This window comes from Pecten maximus, chromosome 7 (genome assembly GCF_902652985.1).
Source record: "Pecten maximus chromosome 7, xPecMax1.1, whole genome shotgun sequence".
Lineage (NCBI taxonomy): Eukaryota > Metazoa > Mollusca > Bivalvia > Pectinida > Pectinidae > Pecten > Pecten maximus.
This window is the reverse complement of record NC_047021.1, coordinates 15,308,645-15,336,530: the sequence shown is the minus strand read 5'-3', so window position 1 is coordinate 15,336,530 and position 27,886 is coordinate 15,308,645. Positions and strand designations below refer to the sequence as shown.

Here is a 27,886-nt window from a genome sequence, read left to right as displayed (position 1 = left end):
TGAGATGCGATTGCACTTTCAAGGAATAAAAACACTTTGGGTTTTTGAAGAACATTTGAAAAGAAAAAAATAGTCTTAATTTAAAAGAAGAAGAAAATTTCAAAGCTGAAAAATTCTAGATACAACAGTTTATTTCTAAGCCCTCAGTTGTTCTTCTAAACGATCGGTATAATTGAGTAATAGTGTTATTTCTGAAGTGTCTAGTCATAAACGTCTTTGTATTTGATTTTCATCAACTCTTTCATGGCATGTTCATACAAATGATACATTAGAGTCTGCTTTAAAAACGTTTATTTCTTTAGAATAATAACAGTAACAAAAAAACCCAAAAAACAAAAAAAACAAAAAAAACAACAACAACAAAAAAAAAAACAAATAAAAAATAAATAAGACTCAACTTGATCGAAATTACATCAAATGTTTATATATCCTTATGACCTTTAATGGACCCATTTTGGAATATGGCGACGGAGTCTGGGACAATATACCTAACTGCCTAAGTGAGAAACTAGAAAGTATATCAGGCAGCGAGAATTGTTACGGGGTACCAAATTATCAAATTTAAAACTTTTTTACAGAGTATGGTAGAAAAAATGATACACACCGTAAAATGGTTGATAAAATGTCTCCTAACTATACAGCCCCTTCAAGAATTTCCGATAACCATACATATACAGTCGAGAGTTATCAGATTACTTGTTTCGCTGAATATTGTCCACCGTTGACCAGCTGACTGTTTACTATCCCCACTAGCACCAGAATACATTCCATCAAAGTTAATTCTATTTCAAATGGCAAATGGTTAATATTTTCACCAACCTATAATCATTATACCCATCGTGCCAAGCCCCTGTGATCAGGGCCAGAGGAAACTCGGGCTACGGCATCTTTACGGGTTTTTAACTACAAATTACTGTCGATCATTGTGAATTAAAGATTTTCATATGTATAATTTTTCATTGATTACGTAATAAAAAAATCTTGGTAATATTTTAATATATATATATATATTTTTTCACGTTACGCAATAAATAGTCTAATGTTCATTTCCATAGTGTTAGCCGGGATCCGGGGTCGGCTCCGGTATCTAATTAGACCATCACTTAACCGGAAAAGATGTTTACACATGCGTGGCTTTGGTGTTGACATTTTTTGAACAACGTAAACATCATGTTGTGGTGGTTCGTTAATTTATACCATTTACCTATCGACCGATAAGGGGTAAGATATATGCTAATCCATCTCTAAAAACACATGCCATATGCTTAACTGTATATTCGTTTGCATTAATCACTCATTGTCAGATATAACATTATAATAGCCGGGAACACACAGATGTGTTCAGGCATGTTTTGGCATACTGGAGCTGTTTAGTTTCGATGCGAAAATGAAACCATGATGATGTTTTCATTACAAATTATAATAGTATGTCTTTGAACAACGGGATAATATTACATGGAAGTAAGTATTTTTACCATCCAAACTGCAACAGTATTTAATTTTCAGCCAATTTGCGAATCGCATATATATATTATATATATCAAAATGCTACATCCTCCAAAACATAGAAATAGCTATTAAAGTCCGTTAACAGAGTTCAGACTGTACATACATTTTTCTTTAAAATTCGTTTCCAAATTTTTTATCAAAGTAATTTTAGGTATATTTTTAGTAAGGAAGACAAACTTTCATATCAAGAGTCTCTTATAAGCTATCTTTAGTTAAATCCTATCATAATGAAGATATAAAATGTAGTAACATATACATTTTTTTATATATGAAATCAATATGGTGGTAACTTACTTATGACCTTATACAACACAACATATATTGCCATAGCCAGATATGAAAGATAGTATGTGACAGGGAATCGTAGCTCTGATCATGATGACAAGTCTTGACGACCATCTGTCAGAAATTGTCTGTCCGCCGTCCAGAGCTGTGTTATCGCAGCTACCTTGACATTACGACCTAGGTAAATTGAGGATATCTCAGTACAAAATCAGACTACAGATACAACATTTTGACACTTGGTAGAGAAGCTAAAGTCTATTTCAGAATATGGAAAAAAAACACATTCTGACACATGATGTTGCACTGTACATGTAGTTTGTGCAATCCTGTGGAAACATATATACATAATCTGCATCAGATAGTATCAAGATGCCTTGGAACTCTACTGCATCATCTCAAATCAGACACAATCATCGGTATATAATATAAGTCAAAGACATATTTTTACGAATAGCTTATCAACGATCTATTTACTTTCACTGACTGAAGTTTGCAGGCTAATTAATGATTAATGATCATCACTTGTGATTTGTGCCCCCCCCCCCCCCCCCAAAAAAAAGGGGGATCTGAATGCCCTGCACACATATAGGTCTCTGACAATATGTTATACATATATCAGATCCTACAACTTTATATAGACATATGTTAACTCTCATGATCGTCAACTTACAAAAAATAGTCTGGCGAATTTTCAGATGCTACGTATATACGTATGTATACACCATTGCTTATACATTGATCTGTTAACAACATTAATTGGGAAAAAGTGAAAGTAAACAGCATCTTAAAAAAAAATGATCACTTATTGAATGTAAAAGCTTTTTATTGCAGCTATTATGGTCTTAATTACAGACCTTCAGCTGATGAGCAATGATCACCTGATCTTGTTTTCAATTAATCATTACTTTTTTTGCAGTTGAAGCTTGTGCATCTTTAATAGTTATCCGTCTCATTCTGAAAAATTCAATGGTATAGAGTTAAATGTTCAGTATACTCTGCGACAAAAAATTATGATGAATACACATGTACAGTACAGTATGTCTCTTTGGCAGTGAATGTCTTTTTTTTTAAGAACTCAACTGTATGTAAATTAAGTGAATGTCTCCTCAAACCAACTAGATCTGATAACCATATGCATGTTCTTGTTCATGTTCTTGCAGGTAAAGGTAATAAATTGACATGATGGCCAGTAGCAGTTTCTTGGGAGCCTCTGGGGGCACAGGTTTAAATGCAAGCCTTCCTCCTTTGCCTCCCTCCCCAGGACAAGGCTTGGCACAAAAACTCCCTCAAATCGCAACAGAAACAGAATTACAGAAAATGTTGACTGACGAGCGAATGAGAAGTCAAATGCATAGAACCAACTATGAACAGTTAAAACAAGAGCATAGAAGGTTTGTAAAGTTATAGAAATAGGTATTTGATTTTGAAAGAGCTATCAAATTGATGTAGTACATGATATGTACAGGGCTTTTTCTGAGGAATTTTGGGACCGTTAATGGGCCCCATTCTCTATTGGAATTACTTCATTTTAAAGCCAAATTCCCAAATGTTTACTCCTGAAAAAATCTTTCCTAATTCACCAATTTTCTTCCCAAAATGAGACAAAAAGGTCCCATCTCCAACCAGTGAGAAAAAGTGCTAATGTATTTGTACCTGATACAAGGTTTTATTGCTTTTTGGTACCACAGGTGATACTGCTACATACTGACCTGTGAACTTTAACAATGTGCCATGCATGCTTTAAATGAAAATATTTCTAGCCATATTATATGGATTGTTTTCCTAGGTCTGTAATCTGATTAGAAAGTTGAACTTGGTTTATATATACGAACTAGTATAGGATATTAGTTGTTGATGTGACCTGGCCTATTCTCTTTTAGATAGCAAAACTCATATGCTTTAAACTATTTCAAAATATATAGTGTCCACCTGACCAGATATGTAAGATTTTCTTCAAAGTTTCCACCATTACTGGCTGGGGGGCTATGAGTGTCACTGTGGCTAAGTTGATATATAAAACTATAACACAAACTGTCTGTAGTATACATTTCTATATGAAATACATTAAAATGCATGTATCTTATTTAATATTTTGAAGAAAAAAAAAAGATACAAAGAAATTAATTCCAGTCGTGTCTGGGCTTGTTTTTTTTTTTTTTAGGCTTCAAGATGAATACTCTAAACTGGAAGATGAAATTAAGCACACCATCGAGGAAAGTAAGATTGTCCAGGAGAAGTACAAGACAATGTATGAACAAGCCAGGAATGATCTGACATGTAAGTCAGAACAGCTGGAGGAGCTACGCAGCAAGGTACCTAATTCTAGATATTTGAAAATCATTGAAGTTGAAAAGATAGTTCCAATTGGTCATATTTTAACATGTAGAAGTGTGTTTTGTTGCAAGTAAAAGTATATTTCTAACCTCAAAATTAGCTCAATTCACTCATGGATTTGATATAAATAAAGATACATATAGGAGTTCCTTGATATACCTGGTAAACATTTATTTGAGATTGAATTAGATATCACATATATATATAAGACAGCAAAAGGTTTAAAATGTAATTATAACAAATATAAAGTCCATTACCTAGACAGTTCAGTGCTGATATATCTAGTTATGTCTGTATCAAATGTGGCTTGACCTTCCATATTACGGTAGATTGTTATCAGCCTTCTGAATTGCTAAATACTTAAATATTGCCACAGTTGGGACATCCTATGGGATCCTATGCAATATTAAGTTTTAACAAGAATGAAGTGTGTAAATTTTAATGTTCATGTGACAAAAGATGTACATCTTGTTCTATTAATGGTTGATAATAACAACATAGTTGTACATTCAGCAAATATACTTGTATCAGTGAATCCTATTGTCAGGAGAACATGTTGTGAATTGATGGGTGCAATACATATTTGTGATAATTACCTCTCAGGTTGTGACACCCCAACGTCTGGAGATCCTGAAGATGCAGGTCGTGGACGATATGGAGAAGACATACAAAGAGAAGTACCACAGGCAGGAGACAGAGTTGGATGAGTACAAGACCACCTGTACCAAACTCAAGTACGAGATTGCCTTTGTAAAGTCCGAGTTTGAACATGACAAATTGGAAAACCAGCGCATTCTTGAGGAAATACAATTGCAACAAGAGGCTGAGGTTGGTTGATTATCATTATATAGATAAGCACTTATGTAATAATCAATACACAAACTTACAAAATACAGAATTTCATATCATTCAGTTTGGAATTGGATCAAAATAATCATGTAGAAATTTATATCATTCTGTTTGAAATTGGATCAAAATAATCATGTAAATAAATTCTATAAATGTTTAATCAGCAACATATTTAAATAAAAAATTGCCATTAATCTCTTTAAAAATTCAGATCCTTAAATGCAAAATAGAAGTCCAAAAATTTATCTAAATCATTCAGTTAATGCTAAGTTAAAGATTGTAAATCATTGTGTGTGTAATTTTGTTTTCTATGTATTTGAATTTTCATGAAAAATGCTACAGAATGGATATCTGAATCAATTGGGTGAATCTCCTAACAATACCCTGAAATTTCATTTTAATAGGTATCAAATCTGAGGAAGGAACGCGAGGTTACCTTGACTAAGATGAAAACAGAAGGCAGTCTTGATTCTGAGCGCGTCCGTGTCTTGCAACGTGAGAATGCTCAGCTGCACCTAAAGCTTAAGAGTTTGACTAGAGAAATGGAGGAGATTCAGGCTCAGCGAGAGAAACAAAACTTTGATGTGGACCATCTTAATCGTGTGCAGGCCAAACAGATCTCTGAGTTCACTGCATCTATCAAGTCAACGGAGGTATGACCATAACAGGACCGAAAGTATTTACATACTGATCTCAGCATTAAACACTGATGTTACATGTATAGAGAGGTTGTAATTGATATGTTATACAACACGGTATGTAGTTAATTGCATATTTGACTGTTTTAGGCATCAATATATTATATCAATTAATCCAAAGATAAAATTTTGTTGAATGAAAAATAATTACACATGACTGTATACATTGATGGAAAACATTTTGTTCAAACAAAGCAAAGTTGTATGTTTTGTTTACAAATTGAATCATGTATTTTTAACAGATTCAGTGTGACGTCGCTAATATAAAGTATTTTACAGTGTCAGTACTGACAAACTGGGGACTGGTAACACAAGTTTTATTTTGGGATACTCAAAGAATGGCATTGTGAGAGTGGTAACATTGTATTTTGGTGTTTACAGACAAACAATATTGTATTTTGGTGTTTACAGACAAACATATTGTATTTCGGTGTTTACAGACAAACAATGTTTACAGACAAACATATTGTATTTTGGTGTTTATGCCCCTGTCACACTTGACCGGATTGGTGTACCGGACATTAACGGATAGAAATTTTTGTTATCCGGTGGTATACGGTGGCAAAGTTGTCAGTCCGGTAGAAAAATCCAAACTGACGACGTACTTGCACCGAATATGGAACGGATAAAACGTACCAATAACGAACATGTAACGTACGGCTACCGTACTACCAACCGGGTGTCTCCGAATGAGTAACGAACAACAAACGAACATGAACCGGTGAATCAGGACGTGTACAGGATGCATTCCGGACAAACCGAACACCTTACGGACATTAACGCGCGCGTGCAGAAAAAAACAAGATATATGCATTTCTCCGGCGATCAGTTGTCAAAAAGTTACAGTGCTGACTGCCTCGCCAAAATGCCTCGCGGTAGAAAAAATAAATAAAAAAAAAAAAAACGTTCCTGCAAAAGCGCAAGACACAGAAGAAGTGTCTGTCGATGCTGTTGATGCTGTTGCACAGGAAACCGAAACTGAAACTGAAACAGAGCATGATAAAGGTGGTGATGATATTCCAGTTGAAGGTGGCGAAGTAGAAGTTGATACTTGTAATGCAGGTGAAGTGGAAGGGTTTGAAGAAGTTGTGCCAAGTGCGGGAATGACTACCAAGAAGAAGATAAAAAAGAGTTGCCATCTGAAAGATGAGGAAGAGGAGGCCCTCGTTCTGGAATGGTAGAAGCCAATCCTTTATTATGGAATTCCAAAGATCGGGAATATATGCATTTCTGCCTGCAGCAAGGCGGCCCTAAACTGCACTGAAACTTTAGTCTGACATTCCATGCTGACAACTGTCTGTGAATCTAATTTGGAAGCTTCTAAGAACCTTTTTATATGCCTGCGATAATTAATCAGTTTCTGTCGGTAGTCAGTTCCTCCCCCTGTAGGTATCCTGTAGGTATTCTGTATTCATCCGTTCTGTGCGTGTTATCCGTTTTCAATCCGTTTGTCTATTCGTCGTGTCCGGTGTTAATCCTGCAAGCATCCTGTGTTTGTCCGTTATGTGTCCGTTATGTGTTCGTTATGTGTCCGCTGAAGGTCCGGTTTATGCGTGGCGTATGCGTTCAAGTTCCATCAACGGACTGGGTAACGCATGCCCCCCGTACACCTACCGCATATAAACGAACAATGACAGGATATATACAGGACAAAACGGACATGCACAGGACAGCCAACGGATATTCTTATCCGTTACTGTCCGTTTCAAGTTTTGTGCATGCACAAAACTTTCCAACGGATACCACCGGACGCACCGTACATCACCTGACATGAAACGAATGAACTGGACATAAAACGGACATAAAATGGATATTGACGAACATCACCGGATATCTAAAAATGTTATCCGTTTCACGTCCGGTGGCCCAATCCGGTAAAGTGTGACAGGGGCATTACAGACAAACAATATTGTATTTTGGTGTTTACAGACAAACATATTGTAATTTGGTGTTTACAGACAAACATATTGTATTTCGGTGTTTACAGACAAACAATGTTGTATTTTGGTGTTTACAGACAAACATATTGTATTTCGGTGTTTACAGACAAACAATGTTGTATTTCGGTGTTTACAGACAAACATATTGTATATCGGTGTCTACAGACAAACATATTGTATTTCGGTGTTTACAGACAGAGAGGGAGTCCCTTCGTAAACAGGTGGAGCAGCTCCAACGAGACCTGTCCTCGACCGGAGACACTCACAACAAACTGATTTCTCGCACTCATGAAGTAGAACGTGAGAACATCCTCCTCAAAAACAAGGCGGATGAGGTGTCACACAAGAGCAAGGTAGATCTCACCAATCTCAAGATGGACATGCTGAAACAACGGGGAGATTTGGAGCGTGACCGGGACAGACTTGCCAACCTCATTGATGGTAGGGTACATTGGTCGTCTTGTGTCCCAATCAACATTTGCAATGTCCTGAGTATTACCTCATAAATTTCCTTCACAGGAATGACCAATGCCTGCTTTGATAAACTTATGTTGGTACTTGTACTGCTGTAGAGTAACTATTAAAATTGATATAATCAGTAGTGCATTACTGGTAATTAATGTTTCTGCTTTATTGCTATACATATTTAAATGGTAAAATTTGGAATATTAACCAAGAGATGTCAGGATATATTGAAACAAATTGAACAGCTGTGGACAATAAGTCAATCAGATTTTGTGTATTGTTATACAGCCAATTCAGGTTTCCATCATTTAAAATAAATTAGACTCAAATCATAGGCTTCATGTTTCCTAGTTAGTAATTTAGTGGAACATTTTCCATGACAACCACCAGAGTGAATTTCAATCTGATTAAAATCAGCTGTTACATGGCTACGTTTACTATGCACTACGCCTGTTCAGGCGTAGTGCATAGTAAACGTAGCCATGTAACAGCTGATTTTAATCAAATTGAGTGAATTTTGTATGCAGTATGATAAAGCTGAATGAATAATAGTTCAGATATAATCCTCTACTAGGCAGCCTTTACCCTATACATTTACAAACTTAATTAATATTTTCTAAATTTGTTAATTTATAATAAAACAGCATTAATTTATATCTGTCACAATATAAGTTTGAATACATAATCATTCTGTGTCTGAACACAATTTGATAATCTGATACCTACATGCATCCTGAATCTTATTTTGATAATTTGTTATCAGGAAATTTATGTTGCTGGGATGAATTATTTTAATATTGACTTAAACAGATCTACAGACAAAGCTGGAGATCTCCAAACACACCATTGACCAGCAGTCTCGCGGGCTGGCTGAGAAAGAGAGAGAATCAGTACGGCGTGTCCAGGGAGCACGAGAAGAAGAATTTGAAAAATTCACAAAACTGGAGAGTGAGAAGTAGGGCACAAAAGTTTTATTTCTACTCTGGTGTACAAACTTAGCAAGATTTTAAACAAAATGGATTGTTTTGGCCTGGATGGCTTTCAATATCAATATGCTCTATATGGTATATAATAATGACACTAAAAGACAAAAAAAGACATTTATTCTATATATATGTTGCCGTCAATACCATCATTTGAAATGATATCAATATATATTCTCTCTGGTACTTTCAGAATTTAATACCAATATAAAGTAATTCTAGGAATTTACTACATATTTCTCAGGACAAATATTCTGTAGTCTGTTTGATTTTATCTTATAATTAATTTTCAATGCATAAACATTATTTTATAACTTGCTCCAGACTTGCCATGGAAACTAAATTGCAAGAGATTGAGAGAAGGAAAATTGATGAGGAAGCCCAAAAGCATGCAGAGAGAGAAAAGACTGAGGAGAGGATCCGTGCAGCGATGGATCTAAAAGACATTGCCGAACGGGAACTTCTTGTGATAAAGTACGATATAAGTGTTTTTATTTTGATTTTTGAGGTCACTTGAGATGGAGTCCTATGATCATGTTGGCCTATTGCAGTGCAGTCGCCTTTTATCTGTATCCGTGTACTGTCTGTCCATAAACAATATTTTACAACTTCTTATGAAAAACTCTTACACAAATCCTAAACCAATTTCAGTGAAATCTTTAGAAACCTTCCATTGCCAAAGTTAAATCATGAGTGTGAAATTTGAGGAGGGGAGGGGGATGCAAAAAGGGACAGATGTGTTGAAGTTTCCAAAAATCTTCTAAATACCCAAATATTGTAGAATAAAATACTCTTCATAGAGGAAATGGTCTTATTGTGCTTTACCACAATTGTAAATTTCACCCTAGGGTTTCTCCTTTCCCCCTAGGGAGGAGTAAACTTATTAAATATGTATATGAAAATCACATTTTTTAGCTCCATGTGTTAAATTGCCACTCAAAAAAACATGGTTACCATCATCAGTATAGGATGCCAGATTGATAGTATCCTGCACATATTGGCCCTGACTGAACCCCAGGGGCTGATAGGTGAAGCAAAACTGATTCAGATGGACTGACATTTCATCAATTTTCTTCTGTGTACCTGTAGATAAGGTAGAATCACAATACTGTTTTACAGTACTCTTTTGGATGTATCATTGGGTTAAAGGTTTTATGCTGCCTTATTAGAATTGTGAATTTCATTATCCCATGGCTTCATGTTTGCTGTTGGATAGGGGATGAAATTTACAGTCGTTTATATTGGTGAAGTGGGGCCAAACAGTGTCAAATTGACTTTAAAATGATAATAGTTTATGTCCGATTCAGATTGATTGGAAACAAATACCTGTTATTGGTCCAGGTATCAGAAGTTTGAATTTCACCCCGAGCTGTCTAGGGTATTAGGTGGATGTGAAGTAAATAAGTTCTGTTTATTTGGGGGAAATGACCGAAATGAAGCTTCAAAACAAATTATTAGATAATAAATGAAAGATTTTGAAGGTTGTTTATCATAGTTTCACTACTCCTGTACTTCATGGCAGTGATTTTCTTACCCTAATTATACAGGGGCCTGTACCTTCTCCATTGGGAAAATATAGCCATATCTTTTTAATTTCGGCAAAAATGTACTTTCTTCCAAGCTCAAAAATAATCAAGTCAATGGTTTAATATCATTTTGAATAAGCATAATATAGCTATGATCAATCAATTATAGCATTGGCTTGTGAAAACATTATGTGAAATGTTATATGATCAACATTTCTTCATATTTATTAACAAACAAGGGAATATATGAACTAAAAATTGGGAAAATACAGCAAATTTTCTTTAGGGGAAGGGGCCTGTATTCGGCCCCAAATCCATGCCAAAAAAATCACTGTATACATTGGCTTGTGAAAACATTATGTGAAATGTTATATGATCAACATTTCTTCATATTTATTAACAAACAAGGGAATATATGAACTAAAAATTGGGAAAATACAGCAAATTTTCTTTAGGGGAAGGGGCCTGTATTCGGCCCCAAATCCATGCCAAAAAAATCACTGCATGGAATGCAATTACATTGTGTATGCTTGAAAAGGTGGCTATCTAGATGCTATGGATGTTTTACTGTAGCCAAACCCCATGGGCTGAGCCCAAAGTAGTCAGATGTTCTTAAATGTCACAATTTCTTTGTTAAGACCCAAAGTTACTATAATTAAATACTCATCAGTCTTGAATCTGTATGCTCGAGATATTGGATTTTATCAATTTTAATTGGGTTTTATTGTTTTTTAACGATTGGTTGGCTTGTAAGCTTAGGGCTGTTACTAAAGTATCTATGTCGGAGCGGTGGGAGGCATTTTTCAGAGAGGCATTTTCCACCCATCAAATATTAGAATGTTTTTTAGTATAAAGGAATAATATAAAAATGGGGGCTTTACCTAATCAAACTTTAATACAAGTGCCTCCCACATGGATGATTCTGGAATAGTCCTTCCCAGGTATCGGTTTATTGCTGGATAATATGGTAAATATTAATTTTAATTGTAGTATGTGTTATATATTTTTTGGTGATTATGATTGTTTTAGTTTAAACCACAGAATTCTGCTGATTGAAATCAAAATAAACAAGTCTACAGCAAAGGAATGTTTGGAGTCATGTATTCATAACTTCTGGGATACTACTAAATTTTGTCTAAATCAGAACAGTTTTTAATGCATTGTATTGAAGGAAGTGGTTTATCAGGAATCTTAATTTTGTTGTATATTTCCTAACGTAATTTAATCCTGAATTCTCTACTGGTCTCCAGCTTACAACCATTTATTCTACCTCTCTTGTTTTACAGGACAAAACTTACTCACTCACAGTCCACGTCAGACCAACTTGAAAGAGAGAGACGTGAAAACTCTGAACTTAAAAGTAAACTCAACAAAGTGGAAACTGAACTCAATACTTATATGGGAAATGAACATGAAATGACTGATGAAAACATTAGGTTACGCAATCAAGTAGAACTCTTAAAGGAGGAAGTGAAACTGACGAAGGATCAGTTACATAGGATTCAGGATAACCATGATTTAATAGTAGCTCAACAGAAAACTGCCTTTACAGATGATAGGACACAACTAGAATTACGGGTACACGAACTGGAAGACAAACTTGGCACTGCCCAGAAGAAATATCAAAAGGCTTGTAGTGTATATAAAAAGGTAGGGTCTGTGTGTAATCTACTTTTTGTTGGACTGGTACCTACATAATAATGAGAGTATTTGTTTGTGCATGTATTTCAGCGTGCATACTTGCCAACTTTCCCGATTTAGTCGGGAATTTCCCGATTCCAGACTCCCTGCCCCGTCTCCCGATTGTATAGATAAAACATAAGGTATTCTCCCGATTTTGGAGAATATGTCTTGATAACCCCGTATGGAGCCCCTATTCATCTTGTTAGTTTCACTTAGGCCTATGACAGGTAAGGCTTGCTGGCTGGCGAAAGACATATGTGTGGGGCATTGGTCAGTTAACTGACCTGCTCACAGACCGTAACGAAATTCTGACACTTCACTGACTGCAAGGGTGACAATACCCCGATAAATAAACAATTAATTAAAACCAATTAAGCTGAGGACGCATGGTGATGGTTTCGTAGCAGGTGGGTCATGGTTGATTAAACGCTTGCAAATGGCTTCGTATACTGCCTTTGATGTCAAGCGCATAAACGACCTCTACTTAACAGTATATTTCGGACAGTAAAAGTGAAAACAACACTGGCAATGTTATCAACGGAGTATCGAATGTGACAGATTACTTAATGAAATGTTAACTACATTTAAACATTGGCTGATCTTTAGATAATTAGCACAAGGAAATAAATTCACAATAACGACCATATAGACTGAAGGCCTGGTTGCCGGTAGGTAACATGTCGTTTCAATCACCGTATCATCAGCATACTTGGTGTCAATTAGCAGAGACTTATTTTGGCAGAAACTTTCCCAATTCACATTTTGAAAGACAAAAACATGTCCAAAAATACTCACTTTCTTAAACTAAATACTGTCATGTTAAAAACTTAGAATTTAAGTATCGATCCCCACCTACAAAGCACTGAGTTGTAAGCCTATAGTGAGTACAGCTGCTAGTAGTGTACAGCCCTTTTTATTTAGTTATTTTTTTGTATTATTTTCTTTGTTTTAAACCAAAGGAAACATTTGAAATTTCATTCAGATATTATATTGTACTCTAGATATTTATTGTGACACTTTAGGTATTTTCTTTTGAAGTTTACTGCCGGAGAGAAAGCTTGATAGAAAGTGATATCATTGTGATAATTTGCATTCATTGACTGACATCTATCTTACAACATAATTTTCATAACATATCTAAGTAAATACTTTTATTTAGAGTGAACAGTCAGTTAAATAATTTCCAGAAATAATTAATAATGATGTAATTTTGCATCTATTTTTTTGTAACTTGTTGCTTATCTTTCCAAACTTGAATAAAAAAGATCATTGGCCAATCTTGAAGTAAGTTTTTCCCTGCTCTTTTTAGTGAGGGAAGGAAGATTAAGTGTTAATGCAAGGAATTTATTTTCCAATAGCTAATTATCTCCCCTTAGTTTTTGTTTGCTAAATGTGTCGCGCGTGAAATGTGTTTTCCAGTCAAAAATGTCGCTCACGCACTTTCTCCCCCATGAGAATTTTAAAAAGTTGGCAAGTATGAGCGTGAGTTTGAGCTGAAATCTCTATATAAAATTGATAGTTGATCTCTGATTCAGGTAGGATCATGCAGGTACATTTTTATAATGCCAAGTGTTCCACTACATTAAGTTACAAACAATGAGCTTATATGTAATTATGTATATTTAATCAGTCAAGCTTGTCTGGATAAAGGAAATATTTGTCTTTGGTAGAACACGGTGTGATGTGTTGTATAGTAACCATCAGTGTATGTTGAGTATGAGAACTAAGATTTTAGTACACTTTGATGTGATCTGTGCAATTTTGGGTATAAATTATCACAAGGTATATATGGCACTAACGATGTAGCAAATTTGCTACATCACGAGTCAATGATAGGAGCTAATCAGTAACTATCTGTCTGTCAACCATTATATTGATGTAGGATATTTGCTACGAGTGTAGGACAAAAGCCCCCCCGGACATTAGCCCCCCCGGACATCAGCCCCTAGGACAAAAGCCCCTCCGGACGAAAGCCCCCCCGGACATTAGCCCCCCCGGACAGAAGCCCCTTCTTTAGAAATTTAGCTGGTATACTTTATATAAATCTGTACTTTTGAAAAACAGAAATTATATATATATATATATTGTTGTTTTTATCTCTGAAATTTGGAGAATAATTGTGTGGAAAATGAAGGTCCTTGGTTCAATGTCAGTGTAGCATTATATGTCTGTGGTTAAACATCATAATTTATTTTTTCAAACTTTATATTATTAAGTAAGCTAAAAATTTCAGGAAACTCTCCATGATGAACATATTGTTACTGATCACTGATAATTTTTGACTTCCTAATTAATATACTGCAAATATTGATAATCAAAGAAATGCCTACAAAAGCAATAAACATTTGATCCCTATTTGCAGTGTCTCAAATTATAATATAATAAGTACCTAACCAAACATGTTGCACTGCGTTGTAATAAGAAAAGTTTGATTTTAGGAATGATTAAAATCAAAGAAACAATGAAGCCATCAATGATATATTTCTTTCCAGGAGAACACAACATCAATAAAAACCTACCAAACAACTGTGTAACAGCTTATTATTTATGTAACAGTTCAAGTAGTTGTTGTTGGAACCGGTTGTTTACATTGCCGAAGCCACTGATGACATATGTTATGTATATGTAGCAATTAAAAATCATAAAAAAATAAATATCATTTTTTTTTATGAAGTGCTTTTGCCGAAGCTACTGATGACATATGCATATGTAGCAATTAAAAATCATTAAAAAAATAAATATCATTTTTTTTTTATGAAGGGGCTTTTGTCCACTTTTTGATTAGTGTGAAGGGCTTTTGTCCGGAGGGGCTTTTGTCCTAGGGGCTAATGTCCGGGGGGGCTTTTGTCCGTACCTCATTTGCTACATCGTAAAGCCAAGATAAGAGATGATCAGTAACTATCTGGCTGTCTACTATTATATCAATGTATGGAAATTTTCTACAGAGTGAGGCCATGATAGGAACTGATCAGTAACTGTCTGGCTGTCTACTATTGTATTGATGTGGCAAATTGGCTACAGCGTATCGATGTATGGAAATTTTCTACAGCGTGAGGCCATGATAGGAACTGATCAGTAACTGTCTGGCTGTCTACTATTGTATTGATGTGGCAAATTGGCTACAGCGTATCGATGTATGGAAATTTTCTACAGAGTGAGGCAGTGATAGGAGCTAATCAGTAACTATCTACTAAAATGGTAAACTGCCAGATATTTACTGATCAGGTCCTACAAGTATCTGGCTGTCTATCATTTAAGTAACCAATAGTTTCTAATTAGCTCCTATCATTGCCTCACAATGTTGCGTTACATCAAGAAAATGGTAGACAGCCAAATGGTTACTATATGGCCTCATGTAAAACTGCTACATTGTAAGGGCCAATACCCAGCAGTGATCAGCAATTCATCACTGAAAATGGAGAATCGCATCAAAGTGCACAACAAGGAAACATGGAATTCTTCCTTTTTTTCTGGGAACTGCGTTATTAGCTCACCTGTCAAAAGGGCAAGTGAGCTGTCTAGCGTCATTTTTTCCATTTAAACAACTTCTCAATAACTAAGACGCCCAGAGACCTAATATTTGGCATTTAGCATGCTGGGATGAAGGGCTACTAAGTTGGTTCAAATGAATGAAGTCGACCTTCATTCAATGTCACAAGGGTCAATTAGGATAAAATATTTAAACGACTTCTTAATAACCAATAGGCCAAGGGACTTGATATTAGGTCTGTAGCATGCTTGGGTGAAGGGCTACCAAGTTTGTTCAAATGAATTACCTTTCCTTACATTCAAGGTCAGAGGGGTCAAATAGGCTAAAATCTTAAGTGACTTTTTCTCAATAACCAGGAGTCCCAGGGAGTTGATATTGGGTCTGTAGCATCCTGGGATGATCAAAGGGCTACCAACTTTGATCAAATGAATGACCTTGACCATAATTTAATTTTGAAGGTGGTAAATTGGCCTTTTCGAATAACTTCGAGACCCTGAGATCTTATATCTGATCTCTGATACAATTGTTCTTAATTATGTTTATGTAAAAAAGGATCACTGGATTGCATGTGAGCGATTTGGGGCCCATTGGGCCCTTGTTTATATACCGTAAGTATTTTAGTTGTGGTTAATGTGTTGTGCTGTTTCTGTAACTGCAGTAGTTGTAACAAAACTTTATAATCTGTTGACAGTATAAGAAGCGCAGTCAGCATGTCGTAGAAAATACTCGAGACCGTCTTCAACTGATGGAGGCGAAAAATGAAGAACTGCAGTTAGAAAAGAAGGCTCTAGAGTAAGTATGATAATCACTGCCAAATTGATATGCTTAACTCTTAAATACTGCCCTCATGTTGGACTCCATACTATGTCATATATTCCTAAATGTTGTCCATCATATTAAATAGATTGATTGCAAATTGGTTGTCCAAGGGAAAAAGATAGAGTGAAGATAGAGTTGCATCCTTAAATAGACAATATCAATATGTCAATGTTTGCTCTTTCTCTGTAGGTCCTGTGTGCCTCAGGATACATATAATAAGCTGAAGAAACAGTGGAAGGACCTTCAACGTCGTCATGGAGAATTTCGTCGCTTTCTTCTCTCCACAGGAGGCTTACAGCAAGTAGCCATAGGAGACATGTCATTTGGCTCTGTGAACCTGGCAATGGATACTACTCTCATACCCAACGTCAGCTTCACAGAACAGGTACGCCGCATAACAATCATCAAAACATGCTGTGACAATTCTTTCAACTGTTCCAAATCGGCACTGGGACACCACAGACTAAGAGTCCAACCACAACCTTTTGAAATCCACTGTCAAGATCATTTCTTCATATCATTATTATCAGTTTATTTTTGTCTATATATGTGATAGTTTTGTATACATTGGTCACATTGTTAATCATTAATCACTCTTGGGTACATGTATTGAGGCTAATTCCTGACATCTCAGTGTTAACTGTGAATGTAATTATTCTTGGTACAACTGAAATTATTTAACCGTGTAGTTTAATTTAATGTTTCATTTCAATTGTCCTGTACCAGTGCAGTGCTATTTTTGTATTTTGAATGTTTCAAAGGATGCCAAATAAACACTAAATCCATATTTATGAATATCTCTTGGTAAAAGACTGAATCAAATGAAACAGATACTTTCTGAAGTGAAAAATCATATGTAATGAGAAGAAAACAGGTATTACGATAACTTAAAAAAAAAAAAGAGAAAAATTAGCATTATGAGCATTTTAAAATTTTGAATTAAGATTTATTTTATGTTACAGTAGTAGTTCAATGAATACAATGACCCTTTCCTATTAGTGATAAGGGAATTGTATCGGTTACCTTGGATAAACACTTCATTGTGATTTGGCATCCTTGATCATCTGTTGATAATCATACATTTTACCAGTCACCTCACCTCTTTGATTTCCAGCCCAAAACTCAGTAGATAGTACAGGCTTGAGGTAGGATGCCCAGCATCATCGCTGTTCACCTCTGTTGTATATATACTCTCCTGGTATTGAGGAATTTCACATACCTGCATTCATCTGCATTTACTCCTCTCAATCCTGCCATCATAACAAAAACCTGTAAATTACCCACCTCATCAGGATAAATACATATGGCTTGCTCTAATTACTGCTTTAGTCCTCCTCACTGACATCTTGCTTTATAAAATATCATCATGGTTCAATTCTGTTGTTTTGTCCTTTAGAAGCCAAATGTTGGTACACTGTACTACTGATGGTACAATGCTTTTCTCTGCACTTTTAGATTTAGTTTTACAGTGAAACCTATCTAAACTGATCAATTCAAAGACTAGCATATTCATTCAAATCAGATTTGCTATGAGAAAATTATTTCGTTGACAAGGACTCCCAGACTGTTCTCAGTTTAGAAAGGCTACACTGTAAAACAGGGTTCTTAATGGTTTAAAAAGATTAGAAGGCGCGGACGAACATTCCTTATCAATTATTTAATTGTGAATTCCCTGAAAAGTACTTACCCGGGTAAATTTGATCCAAGATAGAATATGTTATGTTTTACAAAATATGTATATCTTGTATTCTTATAAAAGTCTCAGAAAAGTAGACGAACAAATGAACAAATAGTAGATTATGATAGTTTAAAGAAATTATTCAGGATGATTGCAGTCTTGGGGGGGGGGTAACAATGATAAAAAAATGTAGTTGATGATATGTAGTCTGACATCATTTAAAGTAGATTTTACAAGTTTTAAAGTAAATCAGTAATTTAAAACTTAATATTCTTGATTTAGCTGAGCATCATAGAGTAAAAAAAAAAAAATTGTCCATGCCTAATTAATCTTGTAGATATTCAGATATTTTGTAGCTATTGTTTGGTTGATTTTTTAAAAACTTTTTTTTATTATTGGATTGGATTCTAAGTTAATCAGTTTTTCACTATTTACAATGCTATATCCCATTCCTCTAGCAAAGTTTACCAAAACAAAAACAAAAACAAAAATAACAAATGATGTGTGGGATCGAGATGATTGTGAAATTTCTTAATACACAGGCATACAATTGATGTTAACTGGATCAGCATTGAAAGGTTTGGCATGTCATTCTGGACTCAAAAGAGGCAACCTAAGAAATTTTATCACAGAAGCTACACACTTTTTCATAATTTGTTATGATAAATACATTGATCATGATATGACAGAAGACCTGTTCAATGCTGACTATATTTATTGCATGCGTTCACAGGTAAAGAACAGTAGCTAGAGGGCCAGACAAGGCTAATTATACCCTTACCTGTTAGTCTCTGGTCTGGACATTACCAGGCTAATTATACCCTTACCTGTCAGTCTGGTCTGGACATCACCAGGCTAATTATACCCTTACCTGTCAGTCTGGTCTGGACATCACCAGACAAGGCTAATTATACCCTTACCTGTTAGTCTGGTATTGACATTACCAGACAAGGCTAATTATACCCTTACCTGTCAGTCTGGTCTGGACATCACCAGACAAGGCTTATTATACCCTTACCCGTCAGTCTCTGGTCTGGGACATCACAACATTAAGGCACCATAAATGATCAGATATATATATTACCTAATAGATATACTCACCAGACTTAGTAACATCACAACATTATGATTAAGGCACCAATAAAACAATATCCTTACTGAGATCTGATGAGAAATATTACCAAAATAATATACTTACTGAGATTCGATGAGAAATATTACCAAAATAATATACTTACCGAGATCTGATGAGAAATATTACCAAAACAACATACTGAGATCTGATGAGAAATATTACCAAAACAACATACCGAGATCTGATGAGAAATATTACCAAAACAACATACCGAGATCTGATGAGAAATATTACCAAAACAACATACCGAGATCTGATGAGAAATATTACCAAAACAATATACTTACTGAGTAACATGCATCACCATATTAAGTCAACATAAATGATGAGAAATATTACCGAATCATTGTACTCACTGCACTAAGCAACAAGGAATATTAATATTGCATACCAGGTAATTGTAAAGTGTAGTAATGATGTTCCTATATTTAATCTTATTTTACCAAAATGAAATAAAATAAGATAGGATTACTGACATTGTATAAAGTGGAATTACAACAAAGGATAAAAGTGTTTTATACATATTAATGAAACTCGTTGAAAATCAGTATCATTGGTATAGTTGATGTTCCTGCATGTTCATGCATGTCTGTGTTGTGGTTATTTTTGTTTCTATAGTTATTGACCTTCTGTGAATCCAAGATATATCTGTCATGTAATAGATATTAACTGGAGCTTAACATCAGTTTATAGTGGACTATCTCCTTTATCTTTAGTACATGTATATAATAAACAAGCATATACCTGTTTTTCTGTAAAATCAAATATTTTGATGCATAAAGATGCCATGGTATGTCGAACCACAAGTAGTGTTATAATTGTTCATGTACCTGGTATTTGGAATTTTGAATGTTTTATGGAGGTTTTTTGGACAAGTCACCTCACAGATAAAGTTACTGTATCAAGTTCTAGAGAGGTTTAATGTTAGATCATGTAGAAGACATCTCTTATTTCTTTAAATCAATTTCATGTACACCAGTCCTGAATTGTTTCAACTGTCTACATATCATCTTGTAGTCAAAATAAGAGTGGTTTGTTACCGTTACCTACAGTCTTATATTCCTTGTTTATGTGACCTCTCAGTAGCTCCTCATTATAAATTAGCCATGACTTTGTTAACATCCTTCAAATTCATTGTCCATGAAAAACTATTCTAACAAGGTGACACCTAGCAATCTTCTTGTCATCTATCATAAAGTGGTAACATATGATGTTAAGTAATGTTTTCTGTAGTAAATTACTATAACTTGATAATTCAGAATTTTGATATTTCTTTCATTGAGCCTTGATTATATAAATCTGATGCCCTCTTCATTACATGTATATATTTTTTTGTTGAACTGCAAATCATATCATAATCTGTTTGTTGATGGTGGTGCCATTAAAACATTTTTTTTATTAAACGGCAAATTATATCAAACTGTTCCCAAAGGTTGGTAAATTATGAAATAATTAACAACTCTAGGTTTGGAGTAACCCTAGCCTGAGTGTCCTCTGGTCCAACACCAGATTTTTAGCCCACCATCAAATTCATTCAAATCGCCTTGCGTCCGTGGTCCATCGTCCGTCCGCCGTTATCGCTATTTCTCAGAAAGTACTAAAGGGATTATTCTGAAATTTCATATGTAGGTTCCCCTTGGTCTGTAGTTATGCATATTGCATTTTGGGACCGATCGGAAAACAACATGGCCGACAGGCAGCCATCTTGGATTTTAACAATTAAAGTTTGTTATCACTTTCTCAGAAAGTACTGAAGGGTTCTTTCTGAAATTTCATATGTAGGTTGCCCTTGGTCCCTAGGTATGCATAGCGCATTTTTGGACCGATCCGAAAACAACATGGCCGACAGGCAGCCATCTTGGATCTTTTGAAGTTTGTTATCGCTATTTCTCAGAAAGTACTGAAGCAATCTTTCTCAAATTTCATATGTAGGTTCTCCTTGGTTCCTAATTATGCAATTTGCATTTTCGGACCAGTCGGAAAACAAGATGGTGGACAGGCAGCTATCTTGGATTTTTGACAATTGTAGTTTGTTATCACCATTTCTCAGAAAATACTGAAGGGATCTTTCTCAAATTTCATAATGTAGATTCCCCTTGGTCCTTTGTTATGCATATTGCATTTTGGGACTGATCAGAAACAGAAAACAACATGTCCGACAGGCAGCCATCTTGGATTTTGACAATTGAAGTTTGTTATCGCTATTTATCAGAAAAAAACTGAAGGGATCTTTCTGAAATTTCATATAGGTTGCCCTTGGTCCCTAGATATGCATATTTCATTTTGGGATCAGTCGGATAACAACATGGCCGACAGACAGCCATCTTAGATTTTGACAATTGAAGTTTGTTGACAAACAGCCATTATCGCTAAATCTCAAATTTCAAAGTTCCCCTTGTTTGAAAAGTACTGGAGGAATGTTTCTCAATTTACACAGATTAGTAAGAGGAAAGGAAAAACAGAGAAGATCAATCTGATATGGAACCTATAAAGATCATTCAATGGTGGGCGCCAAGATCCCTCTGGGATCTCGTTTCTGTCAAAATGTATAACATTAGGTGTTACGACCAAAAGGAAGCTCAGGCTTTGGTGCTCTTTTCACTGATTACTACTGTTACAGAAAAGAAGTCCAATAAAACAAGCAAGATTAGACAATTTTTTAGTTTCTGAGAACCTTTTATCTTGTATACAAAAAGCAAATATTGACCCAGGCTAACAGATATCTTAAATGACAGCTATGAATTTTACATCAGATGAGCTACTATTGGTTCAAATTTGTAAACATGCTTTAAAAATCAGTCACCAATCATAGGCATTATGTTGGAATGAGAATGTATGTAGTGTTCTGGTAATAGTACTGTACATGCCAACAATAGAAATCCTCGAAATTTGAACCTGATAGACTGAAAACACTTATAAGTGCTTCAAAAGATATGCTAATGACAAATGTTGTGTTATTTCAGGAGAGGAAACACCAGGAGGACTTGCGCTTACTCAAACAGCGTCTGGACATCGTCGATAGCAACCAGCAGCATCAATTGGAGGAGCTACAGGAGATAGCTCATAGTACATTTAAGGGCTCCCTGCCTGGTATGGATGATGAGGGGCCGCCGACGGTCCGGGATGGGAACATCAAGGACAATATCACCGTTACTGGGGAAGATGATATTGACGATTATGAAGATGATTATGATGATTCGGACAGTATTGAAAAAGCTGACACAGAAAAGTCTAGCTGATGTGTTTCTCCTCTGTTTTAGGCCTGTCTATCTGTGATAATGATCAGTCCCATCAATAAGTGATGTTGATGGTGGTGCCGTATGTATGGTGCATACTCAATACAAGCTATTTTTATAACAAGCCTTTCCTAAGCTTCTTTTTAGCCCACCATCTGATGATGGTGGGCTATTCAAATCGCCCTGCGTCCGTGGTCCGTCGTCCGTCCGTCCCCCCGTCCGTCCGTCCGTCCCTCCGTCCGTCCGTAAACAATTCTTGTTATCGCTAATCGTCAGAAAGCACTGAAGGGATCTTTCTCAAATTTCATATGTAGGTTCCCCTTGGTGCCTAGTTATGCATATTGCATTTTGAGACCAATCGGAAAACAACATGGCCGACAGGCAGCCATCTTGGATTTTGACAATTGAAGTTTGTTATCGCTATTTCTCAGAAAGTACTGAAGGGATCTTTCTCAAATTTCATATGTAGGTTCCCCTTGGTGCCTAGTTATGCATATTGCATTTTGAGACCAATCAGAAAACAACATGGCCGACAGGCAGCCATCTTGGATTTTGACAATTGAAGTTTGTTATCGCTATTTCTCAGAAAGTACTGAAGGGATCTCTCTCAAATTTCATATGTAGGTTCCACTTGGTGCCTTGGTATGCATATTGCATTTTGAGACCAATCGGAAAACAACATGGCCGACAGGCAGCCATCTTGGATTTTGACAATTGAAATTTGTTATCGCTATTTCTCAGAAAGTACTGAAGGGATCTTTCTCAAATTTCATATGTAGGTTTCCTTTGGTGCCTTGTTATGCATATTGCATTTTGAGACCAATCGGAAAACAACATGGCCGACAGACAGCCATCTTGGATTTTGACAATTGAAGTTTGTTATCGCTATTTCTCAGAAAGTGATGAAGGGATCTTTCTCAAATTTCATACGTAGGTTCCTCTTGTTGCCTAGTTATGCATATTGCATTTTGAGACCAATCGGAAAACAACATGGCCGACAGGCAGCCATCTTGGATTTTGACAATTGAAGTTTGTTATCGCTATTTGTCAGAAAGTAATGAAGGGATCTCTCTCAAATTTCATACGTAGGTTCCACTTGGTGCCTTGGTATGCATATTGCATTTTGAGACCAATCGGAAAACAACATGGCCGACAGGCAGCCATCTTGGATTTTGACAATTGAAGTTTGTTATCGCTATTTCTCAGAAAGTACTGAAGGGATCTTTCTCAAATTTCATATCTAGGTTCCACTTGGTGCCTAGTTATGCATATTGCATTTTGAGACCAATCGGAAAACAACATGGGCGACAGGCAGCCATCTTGGATTTTGACAATTGAAGTTTGTTATCGCTATTTCTCAGAAAGTACTGAAGGGATCTTTCTCAAATTTCATATGTAGGTTCCCCTTGGTGCCTTGTTATGCATATTGCATTTTGAGACCAATCGGAAAACAACATGGCCGACAGACAGCCATCTTGGATTTTGACAATTGAAGTTTGTTATCGCTATTTCTCAGAAAGTACTGAAGGGATCTCTCTCAAATTTCATATGTAGGTTCCACTTGGTGCCTTGGTATGCATATTGCATTTTGAGACCAATCGGAAAACAACATGGCCGACAGGCAGCCATCTTGGATTTTGACAATTGAAATTTGTTATCGCTATTTCTCAGAAAGTACTGAAGGGATCTTTCTCAAATTTCATATGTAGGTTTCCTTTGGTGCCTTGTTATGCATATTGCATTTTGAGACCAATCGGAAAACAACATGGCCGACAGACAGCCATCTTGGATTTTGACAATTGAAGTTTGTTATCGCTATTTCTCAGAAAGTGATGAAGGGATCTTTCTCAAATTTCATACGTAGGTTCCTCTTGTTGCCTAGTTATGCATATTGCATTTTGAGACCAATCGGAAAACAACATGGCCGACAGGCAGCCATCTTGGATTTTGACAATTGAAGTTTGTTATCGCTATTTGTCAGAAAGTAATGAAGGGATCTCTCTCAAATTTTATATGTAGGTTTCCTTTGGTGCCTTGTTATGCATATTGCATTTTGAGACCAATCGGAAAACAACATGGCCGACAGACAGCCATCTTGGATTTTGACAATTGAAGTTTGTTATCGCTATTTCTCAGAAAGTGATGAAGGGATCTTTCTCAAATTTCATACGTAGGTTCCTCTTGTTGCCTAGTTATGCATATTGCATTTTGAGACCAATCGGAAAACAACATGGCCGACAGGCAGCCATCTCGGATTTTGACAATTGAAGTTTGTTATCGCTATTTGTCAGAAAGTAATGAAGGGATCTCTCTCAAATTTCATACGTAGGTTCCACTTGGTGCCTTGGTATGCATATTGCATTTTGAGACCAATCGGAAAACAACATGGCCGACAGGCAGCCATCTTGGATTTTGACAATTGAAGTTTGTTATCGCTATTTCTCAGAAAGTACTGAAGGGATCTTTCTCAAATTTCATATCTAGGTTCCACTTGGTGCCTAGTTATGCATATTGCATTTTGAGACCAATCGGAAAACAACATGGCCGACAGGCAGCCATCTTGGATTTTGACAATTGAAGTTTGTTATCGCTATTTCTCAGAAAGTACTGAAGGGATCTTTCTCAAATTTCATATGTAGGTTCCCCTTGGTGCCTTGTTATGCATATTGCATTTTGAGACCAATCGGAAAACAACATGGCCGACAGACAGCCATCTTGGATTTTGACAATTGAAGTTTGTTATCGCTATTTCTCAGAAAGTGATGAAGGGATCTTTCTCAAATTTCATACGTAGGTTCCTCTTGTTGCCTAGTTATGCATATTGCATTTTGAGACCAATCGGAAAACAACATGGCCGACAGGCAGCCATCTTGGATTTTGACAATTGAAGTTTGTTATCGCTATTTCTGAGAAAGTACTGAAGGGATCTTTCTCAAATTTCATACATACGTTCCCCTCAGTGCCTTGTTATGCATATTGCATTTTGAGACCAATCAGAAAACATCATGGCTGACAGGTAGCCATCTTGGATATTGACAATTGAAGTTTTTTATCGCTATTTCTCAGAAAGTACAGAAGGGATCTTTCTCAAATTTCATATGTAGGTTCCCCTTGGTGACTCGTTATGCATATTGAATTTTGAAACTAATCAGAAAACAACATGGCCGACAGGCAGCCATCTTGGATTTTGACAATTGAAGTTTGTTATCGCTATTTCTCAGGGGATCTTTCTCAAATTTCATATGTAGGTTCCCCTCAGTGCCTTGTTTTGCATATTGGGACCAATCCAAAAACAACATGGTCGACAGACAGCCATTATCGCTAAATCTTAAATTTTATATATAGCTTCCCCTTGTTTGAAAAGTACTAGCTATAGAGGGCTGTTTCTGAATTTACACAGATTAGTAAGACTTAGAAGAAGGGAAAAGTAGAGAAAAGATCAATCTGACATGGAACCTATGAAGATCATCCAATGGTGGGCGCCAAGATCCCTCTGGGATCTCTTGTTTAATACCTGGTACATAAATTTTTTGTAAGAATTGTTTTAGAAAATCGTTATTCAAATATTAAATGATTTCAGTAGCCACAGTTTACATGTAAGACATCAGTTGTTCAGTTAGAATTTTTGAATCAAAATTAGAAACTGATATCAAAATCTGTATGCTGGATCCTTTATCATTTAGTGGACTTTGGTTGTTGCAGCTTGACCCAAGTGCTTTACATTGACAATGAAAATTGGATGTAATACTCCTTTTTGACCCACCATAACTTCTTGTTAATTATTACCAACAGCAGGATACAATACTTTACCTTGGTCTACAAGTAGTATGCTGATAAATACACGTTTAGTATTCATTTTAGTTCGATATCAATCTGCATTAAGATAAAAGTTGTTGGGGTATATATACAAATGTACCTTCTTCACTCAACATATTCCTGTAGTAATGATTTTTGATCCAGTAACTTTGGCAAAATAACTACTACTTGTCAATATTTATTGTATAATTCCACAAAGTTTCCCTTGTCACAAATGCCTTTGTCTAAAACTATGTAATAATTGTTTGATTATCATATCGTTGTTAAATTTTTGATGGTTGAAATCATATTTAGAAAAAAGATATATATACAGTACAATTTCTCACTTGCACAGTATGTATGAAGTACATTAAAGTGGTCCACAAAATCTATAAACCCACCAATGATCCAAAACAGCATTTAACATGTTATTATCAGGCTTGCAAAGAATTTTGTGTTGAAACTGGAATTTCATTGATCATTACATTTTGATCCTCTCTTTTGAGAACTATATTCTCTTTCTACTTATTATATTTGTATACTCCTCAATATTTACATGTCCTAAGTCATGTTATTGTACAATGTGAATAAATAAATTATATTTACTTTTTACAGGTTTTACTGTTGTGCTGTTTAAAACCTGGGCCGTTTTCTTGTTTGTGGTCCAAACGGTTGGACAAGTTGGACCGTTGTTGTTCATTTATGAAATAAAGACGGACCTGGCATTTTATATTGTTTTTAGATGAGCCTTGACAAAGACTTCCTGTATTAACATTTGTAGGTCCGTCAAGATATATGTTTGAAATATTTCATTAACATTTAAAAACTGACAAACCAGTTTGTCCGTATAAACGAACAGGCCCTTGATGTTCGAGGCTGTACAGATTTTCTTTGTACCATCATCAGAATTTTTTTCCCCCAAACAAAATGAATTATGCTTTCAAAATATTGGTTTAAATTCATTACCGATTGATTATGAAATATAAATGGGCCACTTTTTGATCAAAGACACCAACAAGATTCAGCTCTATATTATAAATACTGGGTAGCTAAAGGATGCCGAGATACCCTTGTGTAACTTGGCGAGTCATTGAGATGCCATAAACAAGAGGATATTAGGTTGATATTGTTAAGGTATCCTTGTGTAACTTGGCGAGTCATTGAGATGCCATAAAGAAGAAGATATTAGGTTGATATTGTTAAGGTATCTTTGTGTAACTTGGCTAGTCATTGAGATGCCATAAAGAAGAAGATATTAGGTTGATATTGTTAAGGTTCAGCACACATTGTCTCAAATACAACTCTACAGAGTGTATCCTTACAATCAACAACATTAAATTTAGAATTCCACAGCTGATTGCAAAAAACTGTTTAACTTCTATTAGTAGTAAACGGTTGGCAGTATTACTGGACCATACCAAGTACTAGTATCCACACGGTATTGATACTTGGATTTTTCCA

At 35.7% G+C, this 27,886-nt stretch overlaps 1 protein-coding gene across 3 annotated transcripts; it reads left to right on the top strand.

Moving 5' to 3' along the window:
• Positions 1-1,102: 1,102 nt before the first annotated feature.
• On the top strand, positions 1,103-27,035 carry LOC117331728 (centrosomal protein of 83 kDa-like). 3 transcript variants are annotated; one of them, XM_033890585.1, is made up of 13 exons: positions 1,103-1,221; positions 2,955-3,185; positions 3,956-4,106; positions 4,732-4,956; positions 5,382-5,630; positions 7,810-8,056; positions 8,891-9,035; positions 9,388-9,537; positions 11,876-12,239; positions 16,454-16,554; positions 16,771-16,966; positions 22,358-22,773; positions 26,137-27,035. In XM_033890585.1, the coding sequence occupies exons 2-12, from the start codon at positions 2,974-2,976 to the stop codon at positions 22,631-22,633; spliced, it is 2,316 nt and encodes a 771-aa protein (XP_033746476.1). In that variant the 5' UTR covers positions 1,103-1,221; positions 2,955-2,973; the 3' UTR covers positions 22,634-22,773; positions 26,137-27,035. The 3 variants fall into 3 exon arrangements, with proteins under 3 accessions (XP_033746476.1, XP_033746478.1, XP_033746477.1); XM_033890587.1 differs by lacking the exon at positions 26,137-27,035 and adding an exon at positions 17,696-17,726 and having other exon boundaries at positions 22,358-22,597; XM_033890586.1 differs by lacking the exon at positions 1,103-1,221 and adding an exon at positions 1,350-1,461.
• The last annotated feature ends 851 nt before the right edge of the window (positions 27,036-27,886 follow it).

What these genes read in the sequence shown, in the direction of transcription:
- LOC117331728 (XM_033890585.1), top strand. Translation starts at nt 2,974, where the DNA reads ATGATGGCCAGTAGCAGTTTCTTGGGAGCCTCTGGGGGCACAGGTTTA. An exon ending in AATTGCAACAAGAGGCTGAG is followed by an intron (nt 4,957 to 5,381) that starts GTTGGTTGATTA and finishes TCATTTTAATAG; the next exon opens with GTATCAAATCTGAGGAAGGA. An exon ending in ACGTCAGCTTCACAGAACAG is followed by an intron (nt 16,967 to 22,357) that starts GTACGCCGCATA and finishes GTGTTATTTCAG; the next exon opens with GAGAGGAAACACCAGGAGGA.